General features: G+C 43.4%; 1 protein-coding gene across 1 annotated transcript in view; it reads left to right on the top strand.

The window, feature by feature from the left end:
* The window catches only part of SLC13A1 (solute carrier family 13 member 1), an 87,105-nt gene that overhangs the window by 43,479 nt on the left and 17,672 nt on the right, over positions 1 to 25,954 (top strand). Inside the window, exons 3-8 of the mRNA XM_083699275.1 lie at positions 3,209 to 3,337; positions 4,259 to 4,395; positions 13,935 to 14,122; positions 14,235 to 14,292; positions 14,381 to 14,438; positions 18,083 to 18,246. Coding sequence (XP_083555401.1) covers positions 3,209 to 3,337; positions 4,259 to 4,395; positions 13,935 to 14,122; positions 14,235 to 14,292; positions 14,381 to 14,438; positions 18,083 to 18,246 — 734 coding nt within the window. The remainder of the gene's footprint in view (positions 1 to 3,208; positions 3,338 to 4,258; positions 4,396 to 13,934; positions 14,123 to 14,234; positions 14,293 to 14,380; positions 14,439 to 18,082; positions 18,247 to 25,954) is intronic.

The following is a 25,954-nucleotide window of genomic DNA, read 5'->3' as shown; positions in this document are numbered from 1 at the left end:
CCTTAGGCTAGTGATAAAGTGGGATATCAAATCCAAACTCCTCCTCCTCCTCCTGTTCTTCTTTTTCTTCTTCTTGGCAGCCTTGCTTGGGTAGCAATAGTCTCAGACCACCCAGCCACACAATAAAATGCTGCTGTTTAGGGGTGGGAAATGATGTTCATTCCCTTCTGGGTAACCTTCCCAGGGCCACACCCCTGTGGTGGGCAGAGTCAGAAGCCCAGGATATGTCCCTAATTTCACCAGAGAAATGTTGGAGGGTATGGAACAAGGAATGTTAATTTTGCCTTACAATCGGCTAGTTTCCACACAAACCTACACACCATTTCCTCCAACTAGGCAAACGAGAGCCATGACCCAAGTCCAAGGGTCCATTCCAGCCCGACAAATAACGCTTTGCATTATATGTGAAGAGTGTGGCCTGGAAAGAGTGCTGAGGGCTAGGTAGAGAGGCCCTTGGACCACGGCAACCAAAGGCTTATCTCTTTACTCTCCTGCCACAAATGGAATGAAAATCTGCCCGCCACGTGTGGACTGAAGCCTGAGGGAAAAGTTCCCAAAGGGTGTCACCAAACTACCCACGCATAAGGAACTCAGATGGGCTTCTGTGTACAGTGGGGGGCTTTCAAATTTCAGCGGCCCCCTGTACGACGCCAAAATTTGGTGCCTTCCCCACCTCATGCCTTCCATTCTAAGCCATTGTTGTGGGGAATTTCCTTTCTGGGTGAAGAGTAAAGAAATAAGTGTTTACAGTGGAATCACCTTCCCCCATGCCTGTTATTTAATCAACCAAAACTTAACTAAACACTGCACGTTAAGCACAATGTGATGCGTAGTTTGGCCAAGACTCAATTTCAGTTAATAAATATCTTGACTTCCTTTTCTTTTCTTTTTTCTTTTTCTTTTCTTTTTGAAAGCCTTGGTCTCTAACAATCCACATTCCCAGATTCTGCACCCCACCCCCACCCCGCTCTGGCAGATGATCAAAATCAATTTTGCATTTAACTCTGTGTTGGCTTCTGCATTTCATTTAAACATATTGACGCAAAATGTGGGGAAATGTCCCGCTAATTCAGAAATGGCTATGACAGTCTGTATGGTTGTCCTCCACACCCCACCTTAAATAAATGAGTACAGATGGTTCAGGATCAGTAACTTTCATATTGATGTGCTGATTTGGTATTAATGAAATATATATGTTAATGGAAAACTCATACCTGGCACAGATTTTTCTAGATTTGTGTGTTTGGCATGGATGTGGCTTTCACTAGATGAAATTCTGTGCATGGGATCATCGAGTTCCAATGTCCCTGAATCTCAGTAGAAAATTCCTATTCTAAAGGGCTGTCATCAGAGGGAAAGGAGGAAATAATTATTTTTCCAGCTGTATCAGCTGTACCCGCAACTGGACTGGAAACATACCTTCCAACATTTTTTTGATGAAAAGAGGGACATCCCAAAATTTCTCTGATGAGAATAGGGATGTCCTAACATCTTTTCATATCGTTTTAAAGTTAAATGTAGATGTTTCATTTTGGGTGAAAATATTGCTATTTCAAAATAAGGCTATGCATGAGTGTATTCACAAAATATTGTGACATTCACCCGCCAGCGGAATCGCCAGTCTCCTCACAGAGAAACAACCACCGTTTCTCACTATTATTGTTCTGAGGTATTCAGGTAGGTGGCAGGTGTTGTGTTTCCCACCATGGTCCTTCAGAGGAATCTGAAGTAACATTATTTTGGCCATAAAAGTTGGGTGGAAGGAGAGTGGAAATGGAAATATAGCTTTTGACAAAGCGCCAAGACTCTTTGGACAAAGCACAGTCTTCCACCTCACGGGAGGGCAACAAAGGAATCCACTTTATTCCATTGCTCTATCTAGCTCAGTATTGTCTAATTGGTTTTCAAGCAGAGGTCTTTCACTACCTGGTCCTTTTAACTGGAGGTGTCCACCATCGAAACCGGAACCTTATTCATTCAAAGCATTGACAGATTAGAGAACTGGGCCAAAACAAACAAGATGAATTTTAACAGGGAGAAATGTAAAGTACTGCACTTGGGCAAAAAAAAATGAGAGGCACAAATACAAGATGGGTGACACCTGGCTTGAGAGCAGTACATGTGAAAAGGATCTAGGAGTCTTGGTTGACCACAAACTTGACATGAGCCAACAGTGTGACGCGGCAGCTAAAAAAGCCAATGCAATTCTGGGCTGCATCAATAGGAGTATAGCATCTAGATCAAGGGAAGTAATAGTGCCACTGTATTCTGCTCTGGTCAGACCTCACCTGGAGTACTGTGTCCAGTTCTGGGCACCACAGTTCAAGAAGGACACTGACAAACTGGAACGTGTCCAGAGGAGGGCAACCAAAATGGTCAAAGGCCTGGAAACGATGCCCTATGAGGGACGGCTAAGGGAGCTGGGCATGTTTAGCCTGCAGAAGAGGAGGTTAAGGGGTGATATGATAGCCATGTTCAAATATATAAAAGGATGTCACATAGAGGAGGGAGAAAGGTTGTTTTCTGCTGCTCCAGAGAGGCGGACATGGAGCAATGGATCCAAACTACAAGAAAGAAGATTCCACCTAAACATTAGGAAGAACTTCCTGACAGTAAGAGCTGTTCGACAGTGGAATTTGCTGCCAAGGAGTGTGGTGGAGTCTCCTTCTTTGGAGGTCTTTAAGCAGAGGCTTGACAACCATATGTCAGGAGTGCTCTGATGGTGTTTCCTGCTTGGCAGGGGGTTGGACTCAATGGCCCTTGTGGTCTCTTCCAACTCTTCTATGATTCTATGATTCAAAGCACCCTGCTTTTTCATTGAGATGCAGCCCCTTTGCAACGCAGTGCCTTCTCCCAAATGTCTGTTCCATTGACAGTTTGTGAAAAACAACGAATAAATGCAATAAATAAATAAAACATAATATTCAGAATTTGAAAGCAAATGGCCATGGCAGATAGCTATTATTTCGTTCTTCAGGTGATCCTTCTTGGAACATGACTCAAGGAACAGAAGTTTCTGCTATATCAGCAACACTGTGAATGTGACTTGGGAAATCTCTGGATTCTAGTTGAAGAGGAGAGTCTCCCCATTATATCTTATCGTCCTTTCCAGTCAGGGGTTATAATGTTTTCTGTCTGATTGCTCATGTTGTACTACAGAAATCTGAATCTGATTTTCTTTCATTCTATTTTCTCTTTTCAATTCTAGGAAGCAGAATGTGCCTACACGTTATTTGTGGTGGCCATCTTTTGGCTCACAGAAGCATTACCCTTGGCCGTTTCGGCGTTACTTCCTGCTTTAATGTTCCCTTTGTTCGGAATTATGGCTTCCAAACAGGTAAATTTTCTGTTGTTCTTGTTGTTCCTTTCCTTTCCCTTCCACTACTCCAACTGCCCATATATTTGGTAGCCCATATATTTGGTAGCTTTCTTTAATGGTGAATTTATACAAATCCTAATGCCTCGAGGCCTGGGACACACTCAAAGCATCCCTACTGAGCCCATTCTGGTGGGCTGGGGAGACTGGTGCTGTCTAGAAGTACAGCAAGGGAATCACAAGCACTCTGCCTCTTGCTACCACTTTGAAACACAGGAGACAGCAGTGATGAAACCTGAAACTTGATTTCACATCCCATTTGCCCCTGAAACCCGATACAATCTGGGCCAAAAGTTCAGCTTTTCCAACTTTCTTCCAAGCACTGGCTACCACTCCCTTTATGGATACGGCCTGCTCCTTTGCAGAACCCTTTCTGTACTGGAGAAATTGGTTTCATTGCCTTCTCATTCTTCTGAGTTTCTTATGGCCCATCACCAGGCTGGCTCCAACCTCCCATGCCTTCCACCAACTCCCATTAGGCCCATCCAAGTCCAAATGCTGCACCAGATTTGTAGACATCTTGACTGGGCAAAGCTGGAGAATACGGAGAGGTGGCTGAACTCCATATTTTGGGTTTGCTGCTGGGACAGAGAGATGGTGCTAGAATCCAGGTGTTCCTCAGCATGGTGCTGTCTATGCCCCCCCCCCAAAACACACCCCATGTTTAATTTTAGTTTAATTTTATTCCTCTAGTAACAGCAACTCCTGGTTTCAAGAGCAATCGTGAGGATTGAAGTCCCTGTTGTTTCTCTTTATACATCTAGGTGGCTTCATTCTTTTCGATTTTCCTCCACAAATTGTACAGCTCATTATTTTCCTGAGATGGAATCATGGTAGCTAAATAGCGCACATTTAGCTAAACAAAATGAATTTTGCTTTTAGGTGGCATCTGCTTATTTCAAAGATTTTCATCTGCTATTAACGGGAGTGATTTGTTTGGCAACGTCAATAGAGAAATGGAATTTGCACAAGAGAATTGCCTTGAAAATGGTGATGCTGGTGGGTGTTAACCCTGCATGGTATGTAGCATACTGACAAAAGAAACTGATATACTGAAAACCCCTTTGGCTCTGTTGTGCAAGTAGACTTGCCAGTTTTTTTTCTTCACCTGTCCTTTATAAAACTGCACAATAAGAAGAAATTCCGCAGATGCTACTCTCCCCAGCACTGTAGCTCCCTGGCAATAATAGAAGCTTCACTTGTTGGAATTTTCAGTGTTATGTAATTGTGATTGGAGCACAATTCAAGTAGCAACTTTTGGGCAGGTTGGGCGGGTTTGTGTGCAAAGTATCACAAAGTATATGGTGTGTGTGTGGGGGGGAGTAGAGCGGCTGTTTCCCCAGGTGCAAAATTTTGGGTGTGTGTGCAAAATTTCAAAAGAAAAATAAACTGCTTTGAGGGTGTGTTTTTTAAACCAATCAAGTAGTGTAAAAAATTCATGAACTAAACAATAACAATAAAATAAATGGCCACCACTGGTCTCCCATCCCCAGCTTTTCTCTCACTGCTGGGAAGACCCTTCCCCACCTCCATCACTGCTGCCCAGCCCTGACAGGAACCACAGGAACCCTAACCCTTGCCCCAGGCACTAGCAACCTATGTTACACCACTGCCATTTAGAAGCCATAATTACAGTTCTATTTGGTTGCTAAAGAGATTTGCTAAGGCTAGCCTTTTGCCAAAATTGAATTATACATATCGTTGGGATGAGAAGACGAGTTTTACACGAAACACTTCTGTTATTGGCAATAGTGGCGCACGGCTCAGAACAAAATAGCAGATGAATTTGTGAACAGCTCTGACTCATACTTCTTAATGACTGGTATTAAGCAACTGAGAGATCTTTTGTACATTATCTCATCATTAGTATTCCATCCAAAGCTGAGGTAGTGCTAAGCAGTTTTATTGCAGACAGATAAGAAGACTAAGCCCACCCCTTCCACCCCCCCCCCCAAAATATTGCTGACAGCTGTTACAAACAAGAAGACAGAAGAAATGAAATATCATGTTGTGCTCCTTTTTATTGTTCGTAAGGGGTCAGGTAGCCCCTGTCAATCCAATCAGCAAGACCAAAAGCAGTTTGCCAGCATTGCAGGCTTTCTGGTTCTTGAATTGTCAGATGCTGCTGTGATAGGGGAAGCAAGGAGTTGTCAGTTTCTCACTTGAAGATGGTAAATTAGCACAGTTAGGGAAAGCAGAGTGGGTGAAACGGGAGACCTCAGTGAACCATGAAGATCCTGAGGACCATGCTTGTGTGTACATCCCTGCCTGCAAGACTGATCACAGTTTTGGTTTGGAGTATCATTATTTCTTCACCTAATAAGCTTTCATCATGATTGTAAGGCACCAAAGAGCTAAACCTGGCCATTAGGAGTAACTAGAAAGCTAAGATAGGAGATGGGAAAGAGATGATGAAGCCACCCATTCCGTAAATATGGAATCCACAAATATATCTTACCTAACCTCTTCATCAATAGTCTGGCTGGTTTCACAAAATGTAGGGAGGGCAGAGGAAAGCCAGGGGAAAGCCCAGCACATGAACAGATCAAGGCTGATTTCACAGTGTGTGTGTGTTTTCTAAGCCCACAGCAAGATGTCAACAGTGTTGTGAGGAAGGTGTAGACTGTTGCTCCAGATTTTGTCTCTGCAATTGAACGTGCCCATCAAATGATGAGTGGATTACCTTGGTTCCACCCTGTTCTCTCATGGATTTGCTCATCCTTTCCTCTGATTTAACATGGGCATTTTCTAAAATCAATTCCAGAACGGGCATAGTTTGCTGAAGCTTTATTTTCCTTTCATTTGTCCGCCTCGCTTTTCTGTCTTTCTTACTGATCTGCGCAAGCAATCCAATGGATGAGCACCCCTTTTCACTGTTTTAGCAATATGCACAGGTGGTGGGTGGGGTGAGAATTAAGAAGATTAAAGAACCAACAGAAAGAAATTAAAACTGTGGCAGGCTAAGCATTTGCAGTGGCCTCCATGGAGCCTGAAAATAAAAATAGAAGATGGCAGCTTCCTTAGGCATTGGTGGGGCTTGCAAACTAGACCAGATGATTCAGAAACCCAGAAACCAGAAAGAAATTTGGATGGGGAGAATTTTGTAAGCATGCCTGCCTGCCACCCAGTGGTCACCTGGCCTCCTGTAATAATATATTGTACTTTAATGTGCAAACACTGTTTTTGTTTTTAAAAAACAAGAACAGCATAATAATTATCCTTATTACTACTTCATCAGACAGGCCACTGATGCCGTTGGGTTTAAAAGGGAAAATGAAGACTGAGAATGTTTGTTATCTTCACCGCTTGCAAAGCCACCTGTGTGGCAGACAGAAGTTAAGCATAGACTCTCCTCCCTGCAAGAGAGGGGAGTGGTTGTGGCCGGGAGCCGGACTCTGCCTCAAGCAGGGGGCGTTTGTCCCCTGCCTCCCACTCACCTGGCTGGCGCCCACGCCCTCGGCCAGGCACCCAACCAGGTGCCTTCAAGCGGGGGGCATGTACAGCTGACCTTCTGATCAGCAAGCCCTAGGCTCTGTGGTTTAACCCACAGCACCACCCACATCCCTTAATGTTAAGAATACTGGAACCCTAAAATAAGCAACGGTACTCAAGAGTTGCCTCAGACTTCAACCATTAATTTAACATCTGCATGATGTTTAATGGCATGCAAAATATGCAATGCTGATGTTAAATAAGCTGGTGGCTCCATGTAAATTCCTCCTACAGGTAATTTTTGACCCTCCAAAAGTACCCTTTGAGCTGGGTGTTATCCCAGTTGCACTGATACAGCAATATTATCTGGACAGATAATATGTCAAGTTAAGATAAGAAAATGTTTTCTATCACTTTCTAAGATGATTGTTTTTCACTCTTTATAGCTGCTGTCCCAAAGCAGGTGCTCTTTCTGTTATGGGGCTCCAACTCTCATAATTCCAAAGCATTGTTTATGCTGGCTGATGCACATCGGTTTTTATTGCCCAGCAATATCGCAGGCAGAGGAAGGCTGCTGTGTCTGTTCAGCAAGGTTATGTCATTTCATGTCATAGTGTCATTAAAGCAGCAAGTAACTGAGATGTGCACCCAAAAATTCCCTTCAGAGTGAAATCATAATGGCATGTGATCCAAGAGGGCAGCCTCCTTTTCATTTGTGAAATAGCAAGAGATTTTGAGGAGAATATCTCAGATCATGTGGGTGTCTTATCCATTTCTCCTCAGAATTTACATCCAGCTTACCTGGGCCAACAATACTGAAACCTTTCCTAGTGATAAATGAAGCCATCTGCATGGATTTCAAATGGTCGTAGGCAGAGTAGATGAAGGGAAACTTGAAGGGAAACTGAGGTGAAATAGTCTTTTGGAATCCGCTTTAGAACAGGGATCATCAGTCAGTTTTCAACCCGCAAATCTATTGGGAATAATTTTACACTCTTGGGTACATAATGATCATTTGAATGCTGGTTTATAAATTGTTTGCTATCAAAAAGAGATTGCAATAAAGCAATTCCTTTATTTCCCCTTCTTCTTTTCTGAAGAATTCTTTTTCTTCTCTGCAGGCAGTTTCTGTCTTTCCTCTCCCCACCTTTATTTTTTTTAAAAAATATATCAGTTTATTAGAATCTCCCATTCCACTATAGGACTGGCTAGCCAACAAGCACATTCATATATTCAGTGAGGTTCCCGGTTCCTGTTCAAGGCCCTGGCCCCTAAAGATCACTGGGGTCACTCTCCCACAGAGGCCAGACTGCTTATAACCTCCCCACAAATGCCCTACTACCATCATCTACTGAATTGCAGAGACAAATAGGAGTCTGCTTTCAAAAAGCCCAAACCAGCATATGCGATGAGAAATGGCTTCCTAGAATCCCCCATTTTATGTACATAGGGGGAAAAACACAGAACAAGGCATTGCTGCATGTAAAATAATAAATAATGCTTCTATTTAACACCTTTGCCCAGGGATGCAGAGCATGCAGGTGTAGCTGAACTACAGCTCCCATCATCCCTGATCTTTGGCCATTCAGGATGGGGCTGATGGGAGTTGGAGTCCAGCAACACCTGGCGGGCCATGGGTTCCCCATCCCTGACAAAACAAAGCACACTGACTTCCCTCTTCAGCAGTTATCCTGACCCACCAGTCTTTTCTCCTCTCTCCTTCCTATCCATTCACTCCTCTCTTTATGCAAGGCCTTCGACTGTCATTCTCAGATGACTTTCTCCACCCCTTACTCACCCTGATTCCACTCATCATCTCAGCATCACATTCCACTGCTGTAAATCATCCTTGCCTTCATTATTTTGTTACACACACACAGCAGTAGTGTATTTCCCCCCCCCCTCAAAAGAGAGGGGGAGGAGAAGGACGAAATTTGCCTTCTTACGAGATGTTTACATCCCCTATCCTTGCTTATGAAATCCAGTCATATCCAGATACCTTCTAGAATTTGCAAAGCTGCCTTTGCCTAGTTCTAGAAATTACAAATCCCAGAAGGGACTGGATTTCATAACCTTATCCCAAAAGTGAAAGAAGCAGGGACAGGTGATCTGCCAATTTCAGCTCCTTTGTGTTTCTCACTTTTCAAATCTTAAGTTCAGTTTACAGGATGAGTTTGTATTATATTTAAAGTATGACTTTTTGTATGCCCTCCTTACATACTTTTTTTGTATGCAATTTTGCCTAATTTCTGCATTTTTGCCATTTCCCCTGATAATTTTTTACTTATTAATAATATACCCCGCTTTTCACGTCATTTAGGTCTCTAAGTGGCTTTTAAAATTTATTTTTGCTAAAAAAACAAAGAAGTATGAATTTTTTGGTTGGATAAATACATCATTTGGAGAAGCGAACGGGTTGGATTTCTCCCCCGTTCCTGGAAGAAGCAAGGATGTTGCCTCTGGCAAGATTTTGCTAAACTGGCAAAAGGCTGAGAGCTCTGTTCCAGACCAAAGTTTTTGTAGGAGGATTGAAAGTGCCTCAAATTTATTTGCAGGACATTTTGACCATCACATTCAGAACTTCAGAATTACCATTAATAGTCTATGTTTAGTCTGACCTTAAAATAAATAAACTGGTTCAATTGGGCTCATCTAGAGCCTTTTGCAATAATGACTATCATCCATTTAATAAGAGGTAGGCATAATAGGCAGAAATTATCCAGAACTGAAATGTAACCTGATCACAATTTGGTGCCCCTATAATATAGGAGCAAGCAGCTTTATTTCAGAGGAGACGAGATTTCATCAGCCAGGATGTGGGTCGTGCCACCCAAATAACTTGTAAAGTCATTTTTCATTTTTCAAGGAGCCTGCCCTTACCTGAAGTAATCATTAACATTTATGCAATGCTTTCCATCCACACCAATTCCAAAGGTCTCTGCAATCTTTGTAAAAATTATCCAATCTAGGACCACTTGTTACGAAGTAAAAATGGTGTAGGTGATGCATGTACCACATAGTCGTTTCTTACGTAGACAAGGTTGTGCTTTCACAAGTTAAAGTTTGACCAAATCATTTTTCACCATCTCCAGCACTGTGCTGTGGGAGCAACTTCAGCGAAGTATGCAAGGTTACCAAGTTGGCAGCGTCAAAGAAATGAGTATCCCATTTGGAATGGTTTGGGGCACATGGAATTGGCAGTGAAATCTTGGTGAGGAAATAGGAACGGATACTAATCTATCCAGAAGACCTAATAGCATTGCTGAAGATAGCTGATCCATTTAATATCCACTTGAGTCTCTCCTGGTATGTTCACCCCCTAGATAATAAGGTGGAGAGCCTCCTCTTTGGTGGCCCCATGGTGATGGAATTCTCTTCCACTGGACCAGTATGAAATTTCTACATTGCAGATTTTTGGGCTGGCCCTGAAGACCATCCCCACATCCCTTCCAAGATTGATGTTTATTAGATGGGTACTGATCTGAGTTTTGCTGTTTCCAGGGGTGTGTGTCTCTGTGTGTGGAGTGATTGTTTAAAGTTCTAAAATGATGCTCATTTTCTTTTGTTGTTTTGGAAGTTTGCCCAGAGAAGCAGCCTAAAAATAAAATAGAAATGGCTGGAGAATCTTTACAGAAAAGGTTTGCTTGGATGGAGGTGCAGGGAGGAGAGAAGCTGAAGCAGCAGAGAGCAGGCAGGAGGAAAACAAAATAGAAAGAGAAACTTATACTGGGCTAAAAAGGTAAAGGGACCCCTAACCATTAGGTCCGGTCGTGACTGACTCGGGTTGCGGCGCTCATCTCGCTTTATTGGCCGAGGGAGCCAGCGTACAGCTTCTGGGTCATGTGGCCAGCATGACTAAGCTGCTTCTGGTGAACCAGAGCAGCACACGGAAATGCCGTTTACCTTCCCGCAGGAGTGGTACCTATTTATCTACTTGCACTTTGATGTGCTTTCGAACTGCTAGGTTGGCAGGAGCAGGGACCGAGCAACGGGAGCTCACCCCGTCATGGGGATTCGAACCGCCGACCTTCTGATCGGCAAGCTGTAGGCTCTGTGGTTTAGAGACCATACCTGGTATGATAGGCCCAGTATATCTGAAGGAACATCTCCACCCCCATCGTTCTGCCAGGACACTGAGGGCCAGCGCCGAGGGCCTTCTGGTGGTTCCCTCACGGTGAGAAGTGAGGTTACAGGAAACCAGATAGAGGGCCTTCTCAGTGGTGGCGCCCGCCCTGTGGAACGTCCTCCCATCAGATGTCAAAGAAATAAACAACTTATCAGACTTTTAGAAGACATCTGAAGGTGACAGGTGACCACCCAACCTCCAAGGAAGGAGAGTCCACCAACACTTATGGGAGTCAGTTCCACTCTTGAACAGCTCTTACTGTCAGAAAGTTCTTCCCAATGTTTAGTTCTTGTAACTTGAAGCCATTGGTTCAAGTCCTACTTTCCAGAGCAGGAGAAAAGAATTAGCTTCCAGAAAACAATTACAGGCAGAATCCCGATGCATCCCAAGCTCTGCGTACATTGCAGAGCAGATGTGGAGCTCTCATAATCACGTAAAAGGTAAAGGGACCCCTGACCGTTAGGTCTAGTCGTGGACGACTCTGGGTTTGTGGCACTCATCTCACTTTACTGGCCGAGGGAGCCGGCGTACAGCTTCCAGGTCATGTGGCCAGCATGACTAAGCTGCTTCTGGTGAACCAGAGCAGCACATGGAAATTCTGTTTACCTTCCCGCAGGAGTGGTACCTATTTATCTACTTGCACTTTGATGTGCTTTCGAACTGCTAGGTTGGCAGGAGCAGGGACCGAGCAACGGGAGCTCACCCTGTCGCGGGATTCGAACCGCTGACCTTCTGATCGGCAAGTCCTAGGCTCTGTGGTTTAACCCACAGCGCCACTGAGCTACAACAACCACAAATCCTAGTGCTTGGCCATGCTGGTTAGCGATCATGGAACTCCAGCATCTTATGAAGGCTACAGATTCCCTACCCTGTTACACAGCAAGAACATGGAATCAGTGAAAGTATAGTTCCAAGTTGCACATGTGGGGTGACTATTGCAAAGGAATGAATCAGGGCACTGGTTTGGGGAGTAAAGTAGATCCCCATTTAGCACTGTACTGCTGCCACACATACAATTGGAAACTGAGAGTGCAGGTTCCATGCAACTGTTTTTCAGTGCCTACCTGTGTGGAGATAAACTGTCTGTTGGTTAGGTAAGAAAACATCAGCTTACCTGGAAGGACTTTGAGCCGGCAAGCTAATTGGGAATCTGATGAACTGAACTAATTTAGGATGTTCTAATGAGACTTGTCTAAGTAGCCATGCATTCTACACATCATAAATCACGAAGACACAGCCCTGGTCCTAGAGTGTCAAAATATACGAGAGGAGTCCATTGTACAACCTGCTGTCCTTCGAAAAGGCTTTTTCACAGCAAAAAACAAACAAAGCATCAATTGGTGAAACTACAATTTTTGTAAATTTTCATAATCCGTTTTAATTATTGCCTTTACCAGAATGTACTCCATAACTATGCAGTTAGTTGGGGTGTGATCTAGGGCATTTTTACCAGAGAAAGTTTACAAGGTTGTTTCTGTTATTGTCTGAATAGATTGAACCATCTCTCCTACAGATGAGCTCCATGGCCTGGTCCTTTGAGGTCTTGTCATCCATTTTCTTTGTAACAGTGCCTCCCTGCAGATGTTACTAAGCTAAAATTCCCAACAGCCAATGGCTAAGGAAGAGAAGAGTTGAAGTTCAGTAACATCTGAAGGGCCAAAGGTTCTCTACACCTGCCCTACACCTTATTATGTTTTTCCTCCCATTGTTGATTTTAATTGGATGGGTGCATAATCTCTGGTTCCTGAGTAAGGAAGGGCAAAGAAGGTTATTCTGGAGCTTGACCATGTGAGCATAGGGAAGGGTTGTAGCTCAGTGAGAAGCACATGATGCAGAAGGTCCCAGGTTCAGGAAAATACTCTGTCTGAAACCCTAGAGAGCAAATACTAGCTACTATAAACACAAGACTGACTTTGATGGAGCAGTGGTCTGACTTGAGATAAAACAGTTGTCTCTAACATTCCCTTACAAGACTCCTATGACACTGGAGTGGCTGAAAATGCTGTGTTAACACATGTATGTTGCAAGGAACTTGATAACCCTGCCTCATTCATCTGCCGTGTGTGTGTGTGTGTGTGTGTGTGTGTGTGTGTGTGTCATAGCAACTGGTGGGCCTGGAGTATATTATTTACCCCTGAATCAACTTTCAGCTCAGTATAGCCTGTTGACTAAAGTAAGTAGCACAGGTGTGCTGTGTCTGGATTTATTTTCCGGGAATTATTTACTTGTGTATGTATTTTTACACCACCTTGCATATAGCATCCCAAGGGAATGCACATCAGAAGAGGGTTGAAGGTATTTTAAAGGAGTTAAAACATTTAAACAGTAATAACTTCTTCAAATAATAATAATAATACAGCAGCAATCTGGGGCAAATTAACATTAATCAGGGACTAAGCATCAGTGGTGATAGGACCCGGGTGGCGCTGTGGGTTAAACCACAGAGCCTAGGACTTGCCGATCAGAAGGTCGACGGTTCGAATCCCCGTGACGGGGTGAGCTCCCATTGCTCCCTGCTCCTGCCAACCTAGCAGTTCGAAAGCATGTCAAAGTGCAAGTAGATAAATAGGTACCGCTCCGGCGGGAAGGTAAACGGCGTTTCCGTGCGCTGCTCTGGTTCGCCAGAAGCGGCTTAGTCATGCTGGCCACGTGACCCGGAAGCTGTACGCCGGCTCCCTCGGCCTATAGAGCAAGATGAGCGCGCAACCCCAGAGTCAGTCACGACTGGACCTAATGGTCAGGGGTCCCTTTACCTTTTTAAGCATCAGTGGAAACCTGAGAACACAGTTAAATCTTTGAAAGGCACCAAAACTCCACCCGTGGGTGGCACATGTCTGAGCTGAAGTGGTTCCACATTGTGGAAAACTTCATTTGGTAGCAAACTGGAAAGCATGTCAACTCAAGCTCTTTCATGAAGATGATGATGACAACAACTCAGTCTCATTCTGATGGCAAAGAACCATTCCTTTGTTTTAAGCTGAGGGCTGATTCCCATTTCAGGCTCACCCTTGGCTTCATGATCAGCTGTGCCTTCCTATCTATGTGGCTTAGCAACACCTCCGCTGCTGCTATGGTGATGCCCATCGTAGAGGCAGTGGCTCAGCAAATCATCAGTGCTGAAGCTGAAGTGGATGGCCTGGAAATGACTCACGCAAATGGAGCCACCAATCACGCCTTAGAACTCGATGGTACGCAGGGATGTTGGGCGTTTCCCACCTTTACCTTCCCTGGGGAAAGACCAGCTAAACTGAAGCCCTCAAATTCAACTTTTCACCTCTCTCCCTCTCTCTTTTAAAATAGAAGATATTGACGAATGCAAAGCAGTTGGCTGGAAAGAGAAAACAAAGCAATTTAATGGGTAAAATTTATTTTTGATCACGTATATTATATCAGTTTGCTCAAGCACAGCAGATCACTTATAAACTCTGCATGTTTCTTTTTTCCAGATACAGCAATGGGTCTGCTCATGCGGTTCACACTGTGTGCAAGATTGAGAAGGAAAAGGTACTTCATAAGCAATCGTGGCATTTTAATTTTGAAATTATTGTTTGATATCAGCCTAGTAGGTCAGGGTCACTAATTTCTCTAGGTCCATTGACACATTTGGGTTTTTGAGAGAGTGCTGTGGGCCCAACCCTCTCTGGTCACTTCTTTCAGGTCCAACAGAATTAATTTGAGCCTTGAAAAGCACATAAAGCTGAAAGAGGAAATGAGAAAGAGTGCTACTCTTCCTTCCAATTTTTGGGTTGCAGCAACTGGTTTTCTCTTCAGGTCATTCTCTTTAGAAGGATGAGCTGAAGAAGAGTCCCTGTAGAGATCCATTTCATACTGAGCAGCCAAAATATTACCGTATTTTTCGCTCTATAAGACGCACCTGACCACTGCGTCTTTTGGAGGAGTAAAACAAGAAAAAAAATATTCTGAATCTCAGAAGCCAGAACAGCCAGAGGGATCGCTACGCAGTGAAAGCAGCAATCCCTTTTGCTGTTCTGGCATCTGTGATAGCTGCGCAGCCTGCATTCGCTCCATAAGATGCATGCACATTTCCCCTTACTTTTTAGGAGGGAAAAAGTGAGTCTTATAGAGCAAAAAAACCGGTATATTGTTGTTTGCCCTTTTGGCCCACTCAGATGCATAACTTGTTTTAATTACTCCGGCTGAGATCCTCATTCTTTTGTTTTTATATTGTTCTATGTCCTTTGTCCGTGTCGGGCTGCCAGATGATTTTAAACAATGATCTCTTGCAAGAGGGAATCAGAGTCTCATAGAAGATTGTGGAAACTTTTCTAAACATAGTGTAATGGGTGCCCCTTATTACAGTCTCCACTGCTGCAAAATGGTCCTTAGTTATAAAATCCTGATTAGACTTCTCCCTTTTTATGTAGTTGAATTCCAACTATGAGAAATGTTTTGCTGGCTTTCCAAATAACTAAAAAATAATAATAATGTAGGTGGTCTTGTTGGTCCACTGGACAAAAAAAACCCAAAATCTACACATTTATTATTTCTTTATTAAAATTATTAGTATCCTGCCTTTCGGGTAATCTGCAATATGGTATAATACAAAATTGTGAGTGAGCTTTTGAAGTCTCCAAATTAAAGAAAAGGATGCAGCTAAGCCACGTTGATGAAATCCAAAATTTACAGGGTGGTAATTAGGGACAAACAAAATGCCAATAAGTCAGGAGCAAATGTTAGAACTTGCTCTTGACTTTGTGACTTTTCAGTTGGTCCTAAGAAAGGCGTTGTCATACTATAGGTTTTGTTGGGTTTGGCAGGTTTCTTGAGCCCTGCCTGCTGCCCTTGTATCTCCAGCTGTTAATCCATCCCGCTAATGGTTCCTGCTGCAATATTCTCCGCTGGTTTCTGCGTCCATGTTCTTCCTCGTCTTATGGGAATATTGCCTTAAACTGAGCCAGAACCTAAGTCCATCTAGCTCAGTATTGTCCACACTGACTGACAGCAGCTCTCCCGCGCTTCCTGGAGTTTCTGGGGGTAGAATCTGCAATCTTCTGCACGCCAAACCAATTCCCTCCCACTGAGATCCTTCCCCTAGATCTTCCTCCTTGGACTCAGTTCACCCCTGGCCCTAGTCTGACTGTGAAGTTGCTGGCAAGTCTTGAAACAAGAATTGTGGTGCAATTTATAACTCTGCTTTGTAATGATTACTCATGAATTCTTATCTTGAGACTCGGATCAGCTTCATTAACCCCTGGCTCCAAGCCATCCCCCTGTAACTGGAGTCTTTAAAGTGCATCATGGATGAAAAAGTCGTTGCCTGACACGTTTCAGTAAACGGACATGACAGGGAAGGAGAAATGCTCTAAACCCAACTAATTATATGAATTCATTTTCAGAAATCCATGCTTGGTTGAAGTTCTTAGCCTGGGGGCTCATCCACACTTTTCACTGGGCCCATATTTTGATTGTATTGTGCCCTGATTAATTCCCCCGGGCCTGAGAGCTTTTCTCGTTGTTGCGCCTTGTGAAAATCTTACCTGCTGAATTGAAGCTCAGAGAAGGAAAATCCTTCCCTGAATTCTTTGCACATCTGCTAAGTTCTGGTTCGGTGGGATTTTCACAAGGCACAGCTGTGGAACGACGAGAAAACCTCTTAGACCCAGATGAACTAATCAGCACATGATGTGATCAAAATGCGGATCAAACAAAAGTGTGCATGAGCCCTGGGACATTAGTAATTGAAGTCTGGGGATAGTGGTCTTAAAATTGCGTGTCCACACATTTTCCTCCCTCTCTTTTTCTCCCTGCACTCCAGGCTGCAGGGACCAAAGGTACAACATCCACGAATGCCTACCTAAGAGATCAATGCATGTTTTCTTTTAAACATACACGTCTGCCGCCATTTTGCTACAACCAAACCTGTCCCGCTACCTGCAAACACGACTCTCTTCTCTTTCTATTTACCAGTATTCTGGTGTGAAAACCTGCGCATCAGACAGACTTTTTAACAGACCTTAACAAATATTTGATCCCTTTGAGATGCCTCATAATTCAGTCCCCATGTGAGATCGTTCAAATAAAACAAGAATGGGGTAGAATGGGTTGGATATCAATAACTGACCCCAAAGCTCAGACCCAAGAGAGATGTTGAGCTACAGTGAGCTAAATTTGCCCCAAGAACTTCCAATTACCATGCATGTATTTGAGCTGTCTTATTTTGAGTGATGTAGTTATTATTTTTGAATGCATCACCGAACATTTGAGATGCAGCAGAGGTATGTCAATGCTTCACTGATAAAAAGTATGTTTCAAGGCTTTTTTTTAAAAAAAGGATATCCCCTTCTCCTGCCCACAAGTCAACCAAGTTGGACCTGTTCTCATGAGGTCTATGGGGTGGTGGGGAATCCATTTCGCTGTGACTTCCAGGTACATGGGTTCATAATAAGGCCATCTTGAGGAGCTGCAGGCATGCGTAGGATTCAGCCCTTGCATGCTACCACTACACCCAAGCCAATGACAGATGCTCATGGTGACAGCCTCACACCACTCAGAGAGGGAAGAATAAGCCTTCTATGGTGAATACTTTTTCCATGCTGAATGCAGATTTTCATCTCCTGTGAGCGTTTTCCCACTACCTGTGCTGGAGCCCAGCACAGTGAGACTGTTCGTACGGATGAAGAAGAATTTTATAAAATGGCATGGTTTAGAAACTCTCGCTCTCTCCTAGCTCAATAATCCCCAAGGCATTCTGAGCCAAGCCCCCTTCCATCTTGCCTCTGCTCATTATGGCTCAGTGTCAACATCTTCCATCTGCCTCTTCCCCTTCTTCTGTCCTCTCTCATATTTTCACAAACTTATATGGAGGAGGGGAAAGAGCAGCTGAGGCTGCTTCTGTTTCTGCAGGCCAAGCTGTTCTTGCCAACTTGAACTCTAGGATGTATTATTTGCTATTCTTCCTGATTCATCAACCAGGAACAATAACAACAAGTTTGAAAAACCTACAGGCGCCAGAAATACACCAAGGGTTATTTCAAAGAGTCTTCACTCTACAATGTGTTTTATCTAAAACCTCCAAAAAGATTTGCAAAAATCTCAGCCCCTTCAATTTCTGAACAAAGATGGGCAGGTTTCACATGTCACTAGGCGAAAATGAAAATGTTTACTGTTCTTTTCATTTATTATTTAAGGAGACTCCAGAACCAAGTGATACCGGAAGAAAATACCGAAACAAAAGGGACCACATGATATGTAAAGTCATGTGCCTGTGCATTGCCTATTCATCAACTATTGGCGGACTGACAACCATCACAGGAACTTCAACCAACTTGATCTTTGCTGAGCACTTCAACACGTAAGAAAAGAGACAAAACAAGTTCTTCTAAATCTGAAACCTGTTTTTACTTCCTTCCTTTTATAAAAACACTTCAAACAACAACTGGGAATAATAAAAAAAACAGTTTAAAAGATTGACACATACATAAAATCAGTTCAGATCCAAGGCAGATGCCAACTGGGTTGCGTGTCAAGACCCTCAAGCCAACCCCCATTAGAATAAAGTAATACACACAGACACAGAATTTTTGTTTAAGGTTATTGGGCACATTTTTTTGGCCAAAGCTTTACTGATTACAGGAAATGTGAGCGGTATTGGCTTAGGCATTGGCAAAAGACTATATTGGACTCCTGCCTCCTTTGCAGGAAGTCTGTAAGGGTAAACCACCCAAAGGGGAGCTGCTTTGGGGGAACCCGCCTGCATCTCCCCTGGTGTTCCCAGAGGCCTGGCATGGCCCTCACCCTTCAAGCGGACTTTGGACAAGATCCAGGCCCCAGATTCCTTTAACGGAATACCCTTGAAATGGAGGGGCAGGTGATGGCCGACCTCCCCTCCCCCACTCAACTATAAGTCAATGCCTAACAGCCAAACCTTACAAAGTTCTGACGATTGTTAAGAGGTAGGCAAAAACCAAGTGGCCAGTGCCAATTTGCCAAATGGAAAAAATTCCCACCAACCAAAGTCCAAAGCAAGGCCAGAGGACACCTAAATTAAAGGGAGGGTGGGCGGGTGTTTGGCAGCTTGAAGCAGGTGCTTAGCACACATTGTGGTGCCGCTTTTATACTTTCCCCCACAATCACCCTGTTTAAATTGATTGAGCAATAGCCCTGGGTAATTGTGGTGCCACCCTGGTGTGAGGGCAATAGCTCCACCCATGCCAAGGTGGGGGAACTGGGTTGAGGGCCTGCCCGCAACCAGGACCATCTGTTAAGATGATCCCACATAAAGTTTTTATATCCCAATCCAGCTTTGTCCCCCAAATATACTTAAGAGCCTACCCATGTGATGGTATTGTAGGTTAGTTATGGGTCACATAAATCTCTCATAGATTCAGGCAAGTCACATGATGATGCTCTTGCAGTTTAGCTGCCAACAACACTCCACTACAACTTCCACTTTACAAATCAATGATATTTTAACTGTGCAGTAAACAAAGAAGCAGAAGGCCAGAAAATTTCTGAACCACAATCACTATCTATCCATCCATGCTCTATAAAGAATTCCAAGCTTTGCAATTCCATTGTCTTTGTCCTTGATGTCCCAATGGTCAATATCTATCCAGAAATTTTAAGGCTCATTGTTATTTCAATGGGAGACATAAACACACGCTTAAATTCCTCCTGCTGTAATCAATGGAACCTAAACTATTCAACTTTTGCTGGACTATGCACTGTTATTTCCATTGTAGATGTAGTAAACTGAAGCTGAGGGGAAAGGAATTTAGACTCAAAGATCCTTGCCCAACCCCCATGAACTCACGTGACAATACAGCATTCAAATAGACACAATATTACACCTGGAACACTTCGCACAGGCCAGAAATGCAGAATGGGGGGAAAAGGAAAATAATGTCTAAAAACATTATTCTGCAGGTTTGCTCTAGCTCCTTTTAACAAACTCATTGAAATCACCGAGGCTGTCTTAGAAATGTTTTATAATTATAAATGATGGTGCCACAGTTTTGCCCCAAGAAATTTTTCTCACAGCTGAAGATATATGATGTTTAACCTCATGCTATTTCTGAGGCAACTGCAATTTTTACACTTGATACTAATTGACAACAACCGCAGTATCAAGGATCATTCTGTCAGTTTCACTCTGCGTCCCAAATATGTCTAATCTGTTAAAGCGATTTCTAGTTGCCTGGAATATTGTCTATCTGCCACCTGTAATTTGCTAAAAATTGCATCATCCTAAACTGCATTTTACACAGGAGAATATATCATAGTTACTTTAAAGCAAATAAAATAAAAGCATACATATAATCAAATAAGCAAGGACACATTAGAGCCTTCAAACTTCATTACATGCAAGGCAAGGGAATAATAACCATACCAGAGGAAAACACATCTCCAACTAATTACCTATGTGATTCCACCCTGAACAACTAACAGTGCAGGCTTTCCTCTGAGGAAGCATGCCAGGAATTGATCTACAAAACCCTTTTTTGTTTATAGATGGGCATTTTGTTATGATCCCTGGTTTGATTACAGCTCCAGGATCATCTTTGCACTGACATGCAACACCATTGTTTTTGTTGGAGATCATAAGAGCTGCTTTGCTGGATCAGACCAAAGCCCAGTTCAGAGTGAAAGCCTGGTTTTTTTCTTCCTTGGAGTCTCCTGTGCATGCCATAGAATCATAGCATTGTAGAGTTGGAAGTGAACAAAAGGGCCATCTAGTCCAACTCCCTGAATGACCACTCCCCACATTAAATGGGGTGCGCCCTTTGTGTGGTTGTGCACAGCCCCCTGGACCCTGTGCAGCACCATTAACACAGGCTTGGCTTCGCCTTCCCCAGGTGGGATACCTGGAGGTCTCTGCCTACCTCAGCCAGTTGCCCAATCTCTCCTGGGGAGGCGTTGCCAAGGTGGTCAGGCCAGGTAGGGGGAGGTACCACCCTGCCCACACAAGCAGGAATCTTTTGCCCAATGTGAGGCTCAAACCCACGATCCTGAGATTCCCCATCCCCATAAGTTTATGCCCTCCCGCTTCTGCATCCACCTCTAATTCCTCTAAAAAAAAAGAACCCTCCCCACAAAACTATGCCTATTTGTATGCATTTTTTCCCCTCTGCCTCCACAAAATAGGCCTTTCCCAAAACATGCATTCTAATCTAAAATGTATATTTTTATATACACCATGGTAACTTTTTTTTTTTAGTTGAGCACCATCTCGCAAAATTCAGAATTGCATGAAAGCTGAAGGATTACTGCATTCTGAGCTGCATAATAGTCTAGGAGGTGTGAGTCAGGTCAGTTCCCTTAGAAAATGTGGACTGAACCAAATCCCCGAGTCCTCCTAGTTGCAGCCGGCTGCCCATGGTATCTTTCAGAATCTAATAAACCACTTGAGTGAAGTGAAATGAAATGTGCAAGGAAGGAGAAAGGGAATCATAGAAAGCAGCTGAATTGGAGCCAGATGGCGCAGCAACATGTGAAAAGGGCTATGGAATGCATACTCTCCAATATTTCTCTGATGAAAATAGGGGTGTCCTATTCAATAATAATAACTGCTGTTGTTGTTTAGTCGTTTAGTCGTGTCCGACTCTTCGTGACCCCATGGACCAGAGCACGCCAGGCACTCCTGTCTTCCACTGCCTCCCACAGTTTAGTCAAACTCATGCTGGTAGCTTCGAGAACACTATCCAGCTATCTCGTCCTCTGTCGTCCCCTTCTCCTTGTGCCCTCCATCTTTCCCAACATCAGGGACTTTTCCAGGGATTCTTCTCTTTTCATGAGGTGGACAAAGTATTGGAGTCTCAGCTTCAGGATATGTCCTTCCAGTGAGCACTCAGGGCTGATTTCCTTAAGAATGGATAGGTTTGATCTTCTTGCAGTCCATGAGACTCTCAAGAGTCTCCTCCAGCACCATAATTCAAAAGCATCAATTCTTTGGCGATCAGCCTTCTTTATGGTCCAGCTCTCACAATAATAATAATAATAATAATAACAACAACAACCCGCCCATCTGACTGGGTTGCCCCAGCCACTCTGGGCAGCTTCCAATATATATAAAAACACAACAAAACATGAAACATTAAAAAAACCTTCCCTACAAAAGGCTGCTTTCAGATGTATTCTAAAGGTTGTATAGTTACTTATTCCTTTGGCTTGAGGTTCCACAACTCCATACCCTCCAACATTTTTCTGATGAAAATAGGGATGTCCAGTGCTTTTTTATTTTTAAAAAATGTTTAGGGGTACTCTCATTTTCCTATTCATATTGAAATTCTGCCCCCTCAATGAGGTCAAACTTAGATTCACAAAATGTTTATGGGTATGCGCCCCCCTGCTTCCCCCCAGGGGGAAAAAAGCACTGGGGTGTCCTAAGGAAAAGGGGACATTCTTCGATCAAATCAGAAACTGGGACAGCTTCTGTAAATCCAGGACTGCCCCTGGAATTAAAGGGAGACTTGGTGGGAATGTGAATGCCCTCCCCTCACAGATTCATCTAGAACTGACCTTGCAGGGCTTTGGGTGCCAAAGCACACATTGATCCAAGCCTTTGACCAAACTGGATGTGGATTTGGGTAGCCTTCCCGCTCTGGCTTGCACTGTTGTTCATTGTGATGATGAGTGTACTGCTTTATTGGTTTTATGTACCAGGATTTTATTGTGCATTATATGTTCCTGTTTTATCCTGCGCCCTGCTCTGAGATTATTTTTTAATGAAGAGTGAGCTAAAAGAGGGACATAAAACATAAACACAAGCCAATCAACAGAGGGAACATGACAGAGCCCAGAGTAAAGAACTATCAAAAGGCAAAAGGCATTAATATCGTCAGCTTTTCATGTTACAGCTGCTCCTCTAGGCTCCATTTGGTTATGATTCAGAGTCACTCTCCATGGTGGTTTTGTGTGTTAATCTAACATAATATACAAAACCTTAAGAATGATCTTAAGATAATGAAAGCCCTGTTGCAGAGCAACAATCTTATCCCCAGGTCTGTCCTGATAAGCTTGGTCAAGGTCAGTACTGCAGGTATAAATCACTCAAATTCAAACATTTATTAATGCAGATTGCATGGCAGCAGCCATGAGGAAGAAGGTGGAGATAGAAGGGAGCTGTTAAAACAGGTTATGCAGTCTTGTTTTTGTAGGATCTTATCAGTGTGATAAGGGATGCGGGTGGCGCTGTGGTCTAAACCACAGAGCCTAGGGCTTACCGATCAGAAGGTCGGCGGTTCGAATTCCCGCGATGGCGTGAGCTCCCGTTGTTTGGTCCCTGCTCCTGCCCACCTAGCAGTTCGAAAGCACATCAAAGTGCAAGTAGATAAATAGGTACCGTGGGAAGGTAAATGGCATTTTCATGCACTCTCTGGTTCACCAGAAGCAGCTTAGTCATGCTGGCCACATGACCCGGAAGCTGTCTGTGTACAAACGCCGGCTCCCTCGGCCTATAGAGCGAGATGAGCGACGCAACCCCAGAATCGTCCACGACTGGACCTAATGGTCAGGGGTACCTTTACCTTTACTATCAGTGTGATAGTCCAAATCTCTAAGGTCAAACAGATCATATTCAAAGTGTGTTTTTCTTGGGCAAAGAGGCTGCCTGAACAATCCTAGTTTGGCTATTATAGTTACATAAGCTTACGCTGCAAACCATCTTCATCACTGGGTAGCACAGCCTCTGTATTTTCAAGTACACAGGGCCAGTGAACCTCCTGATTTTGGGCTGGTGCATTCATCCCCACAACATGTTGTGCCTTCGTTTTTCACACCGTGATGAATATTTTCTCCGAATGCTGACACCTTTACTGCACCCTAAAGGACATTAGTTTTTGCTAGATCGGGAGGACACCGTAAATCTCTGATCCCACACTGCGAAAGCACATTTCAGAGGAAATGTCAAGCAGTAGGAGTGTTGGCTTGAAGTCACATCGGAGTAGCTTTACCATTTCAAACATGAAACGGTGAGCAATGAGGAAGGAAAGCAAATTATTTTCCCACCTCCATACCCAAGGAGATGTCACTCACTTTGGCCACCTATGCATTCACACAGTAAGGTTGGGCATGATCAATGGGCCCTTGTTACCAGGCCAACTAACGACAGTGAAATGAGTTTTTGTTTCATTGAAGGTGGAAATAGTATTAGCACAGACCAGACTTTTTCTGTTGCAGCCAATTCTCACAGCCCATTCCATAGAAGCTGTAGCCCGACGGTGGATGCTTTCAAGTTCACCTTGGTATGCTGGGTGATTTTGGCATTCCGGATGACATTACTTTTGCTATCTGCCCTGGGAGAATCACACACAGATTCTCCAACAGAGCAGGGTCCCATCAAAGAAATTGCCTTGCCTATTTTGCAGCCCTCAAGTCAAGTCTGACACCTTTGTCCCATAGAGAGCTTAATAAAATCAAACAAAGCTCTTGTCTTAATGAAACCTTTCCTCATTATAGAAACTCTTTATGTTTGTTAAGCTGCGCATCTGTATCTGACTTTGACATGTGGCGAGTTCAGGCGACTGCTATGCGGAGAGGGTTCTGTCACTCAAGGGAACTTGCAATGTGTAACTTGTGTCAAGGTCCTTGTTTATACATCCCTGCCTCAGGAGGTTACACTGCAGATGTTAAGAGAACTGTAAAAGACAGTCAGCAACATATTTTCTACTTTGAGCCCCATCCACACTATAAATTTAAAGCACTTTTATACCACATGGTTGGCCCCCAATCATCCTGAGGACAGTAGTTTGTTAAGGGAGCTGGGAGTTGTTAGAAGACCCCTATTCCCCCCCCCCCGAGCTATCTAATAATAATAATATTAATAATAACTTTATTATTTGTACCCTGCCCATATGACTGGGTTGCCCCAATCACTCTGGGCGGCTTCTAACATATATAAAAACATAACAAAATATTACACATTTGAAAGCTTCCCTATACAGGGCTGCCTTTAGAGTTCTTCTAAAGGTTATATAGTTACTCATCTCCTTGACATCTGATGGGAGGGCGTTCCACAAGGTGGGTGCTGCTACCGAGAAGGCCCTCTGAACTTCAAACTGTGGTTTATGGATTACTTAATTAACAATTACTTAATTATTAAGTGGTTTGTTCTGTTACATGGATAAGGTGGAGGAGGCCTTTTGTAAAATGCTGCAACATTAAATCCCATCAGTTGAACATTATACTGCTCAATTAACTGAGCTCAAACAATTATGTACATGGAGCTAGAATGAAGCCCATTGAAGTGCTTCATGGTCCTATTTATCATAGTACATTCAGCATTCATTGGGTAGTTTCTGATGACTAAAGCTAATTCCCTTAGCCAGGGTGGATCAGGAATTCGTATCATCGTCTGGACTGACTGATGTCTAAAAGAGCTATGTGAGGGCTTTGTGACAGAGTCTTACCCAATTATTTTGGGGTATAGCGGTTGTGATATGATGGATCGCTTCATGCTCCCTAGTTGATTTGATTCCCACCACTTGGTGGCTGCAGAAGTCAGTGCAAGGGGAATGCAATCCTAGTTATCTGGTAGCAAACAAGTGCTCTAGACCAGCAGTATGATGACATAAAGAGAGTAAACATCTCTTCAGTCTCTCAGTTCAGCCTCCATAAAGCTGAAGTTCCTCACACAATAAAAAGCTTAGACCATATTACAAAGAGGTAATGGAGGTAAAACTCAGAACAGGATATGATCCACCAGTTGATCCATTGGTTATATTGCGTGGTTAAGTCAAAGACGTGATCTTATCAGTGGATATGGAACTGGTAATTCATGTGCTGACCGCCGCACAAATAGCCATATGCTATGGCTGAAGAAAAGATGGCGACCCAACATCAGTGTCTGGGTTACAAAGCATATAGTGGAGCTTTGGAATGTTCTGGTGTAGTAAGACTCAAGAAAATATCTAACCTTGAAACAATGTCTGGTTTTTCAATATTTATATTTTCCTTTATGTATCTATGTGTATATGTACATCTTCCTTGTGTGTATTTTTCATGTAACTTTGCTCATATGATGGAACAAAAGAAAATTGCTGTCATTATAAGCCCTATTTGAG

This window comes from Podarcis gaigeae (assembly GCF_964106915.1).
Source record: "Podarcis gaigeae genome assembly, chromosome: 10".
Lineage (NCBI taxonomy): Eukaryota > Metazoa > Chordata > Lepidosauria > Squamata > Lacertidae > Podarcis > Podarcis gaigeae.
Note: the sequence above shows the minus strand (reverse complement) of the source record. Positions and strands in the feature narration are given on the sequence as shown.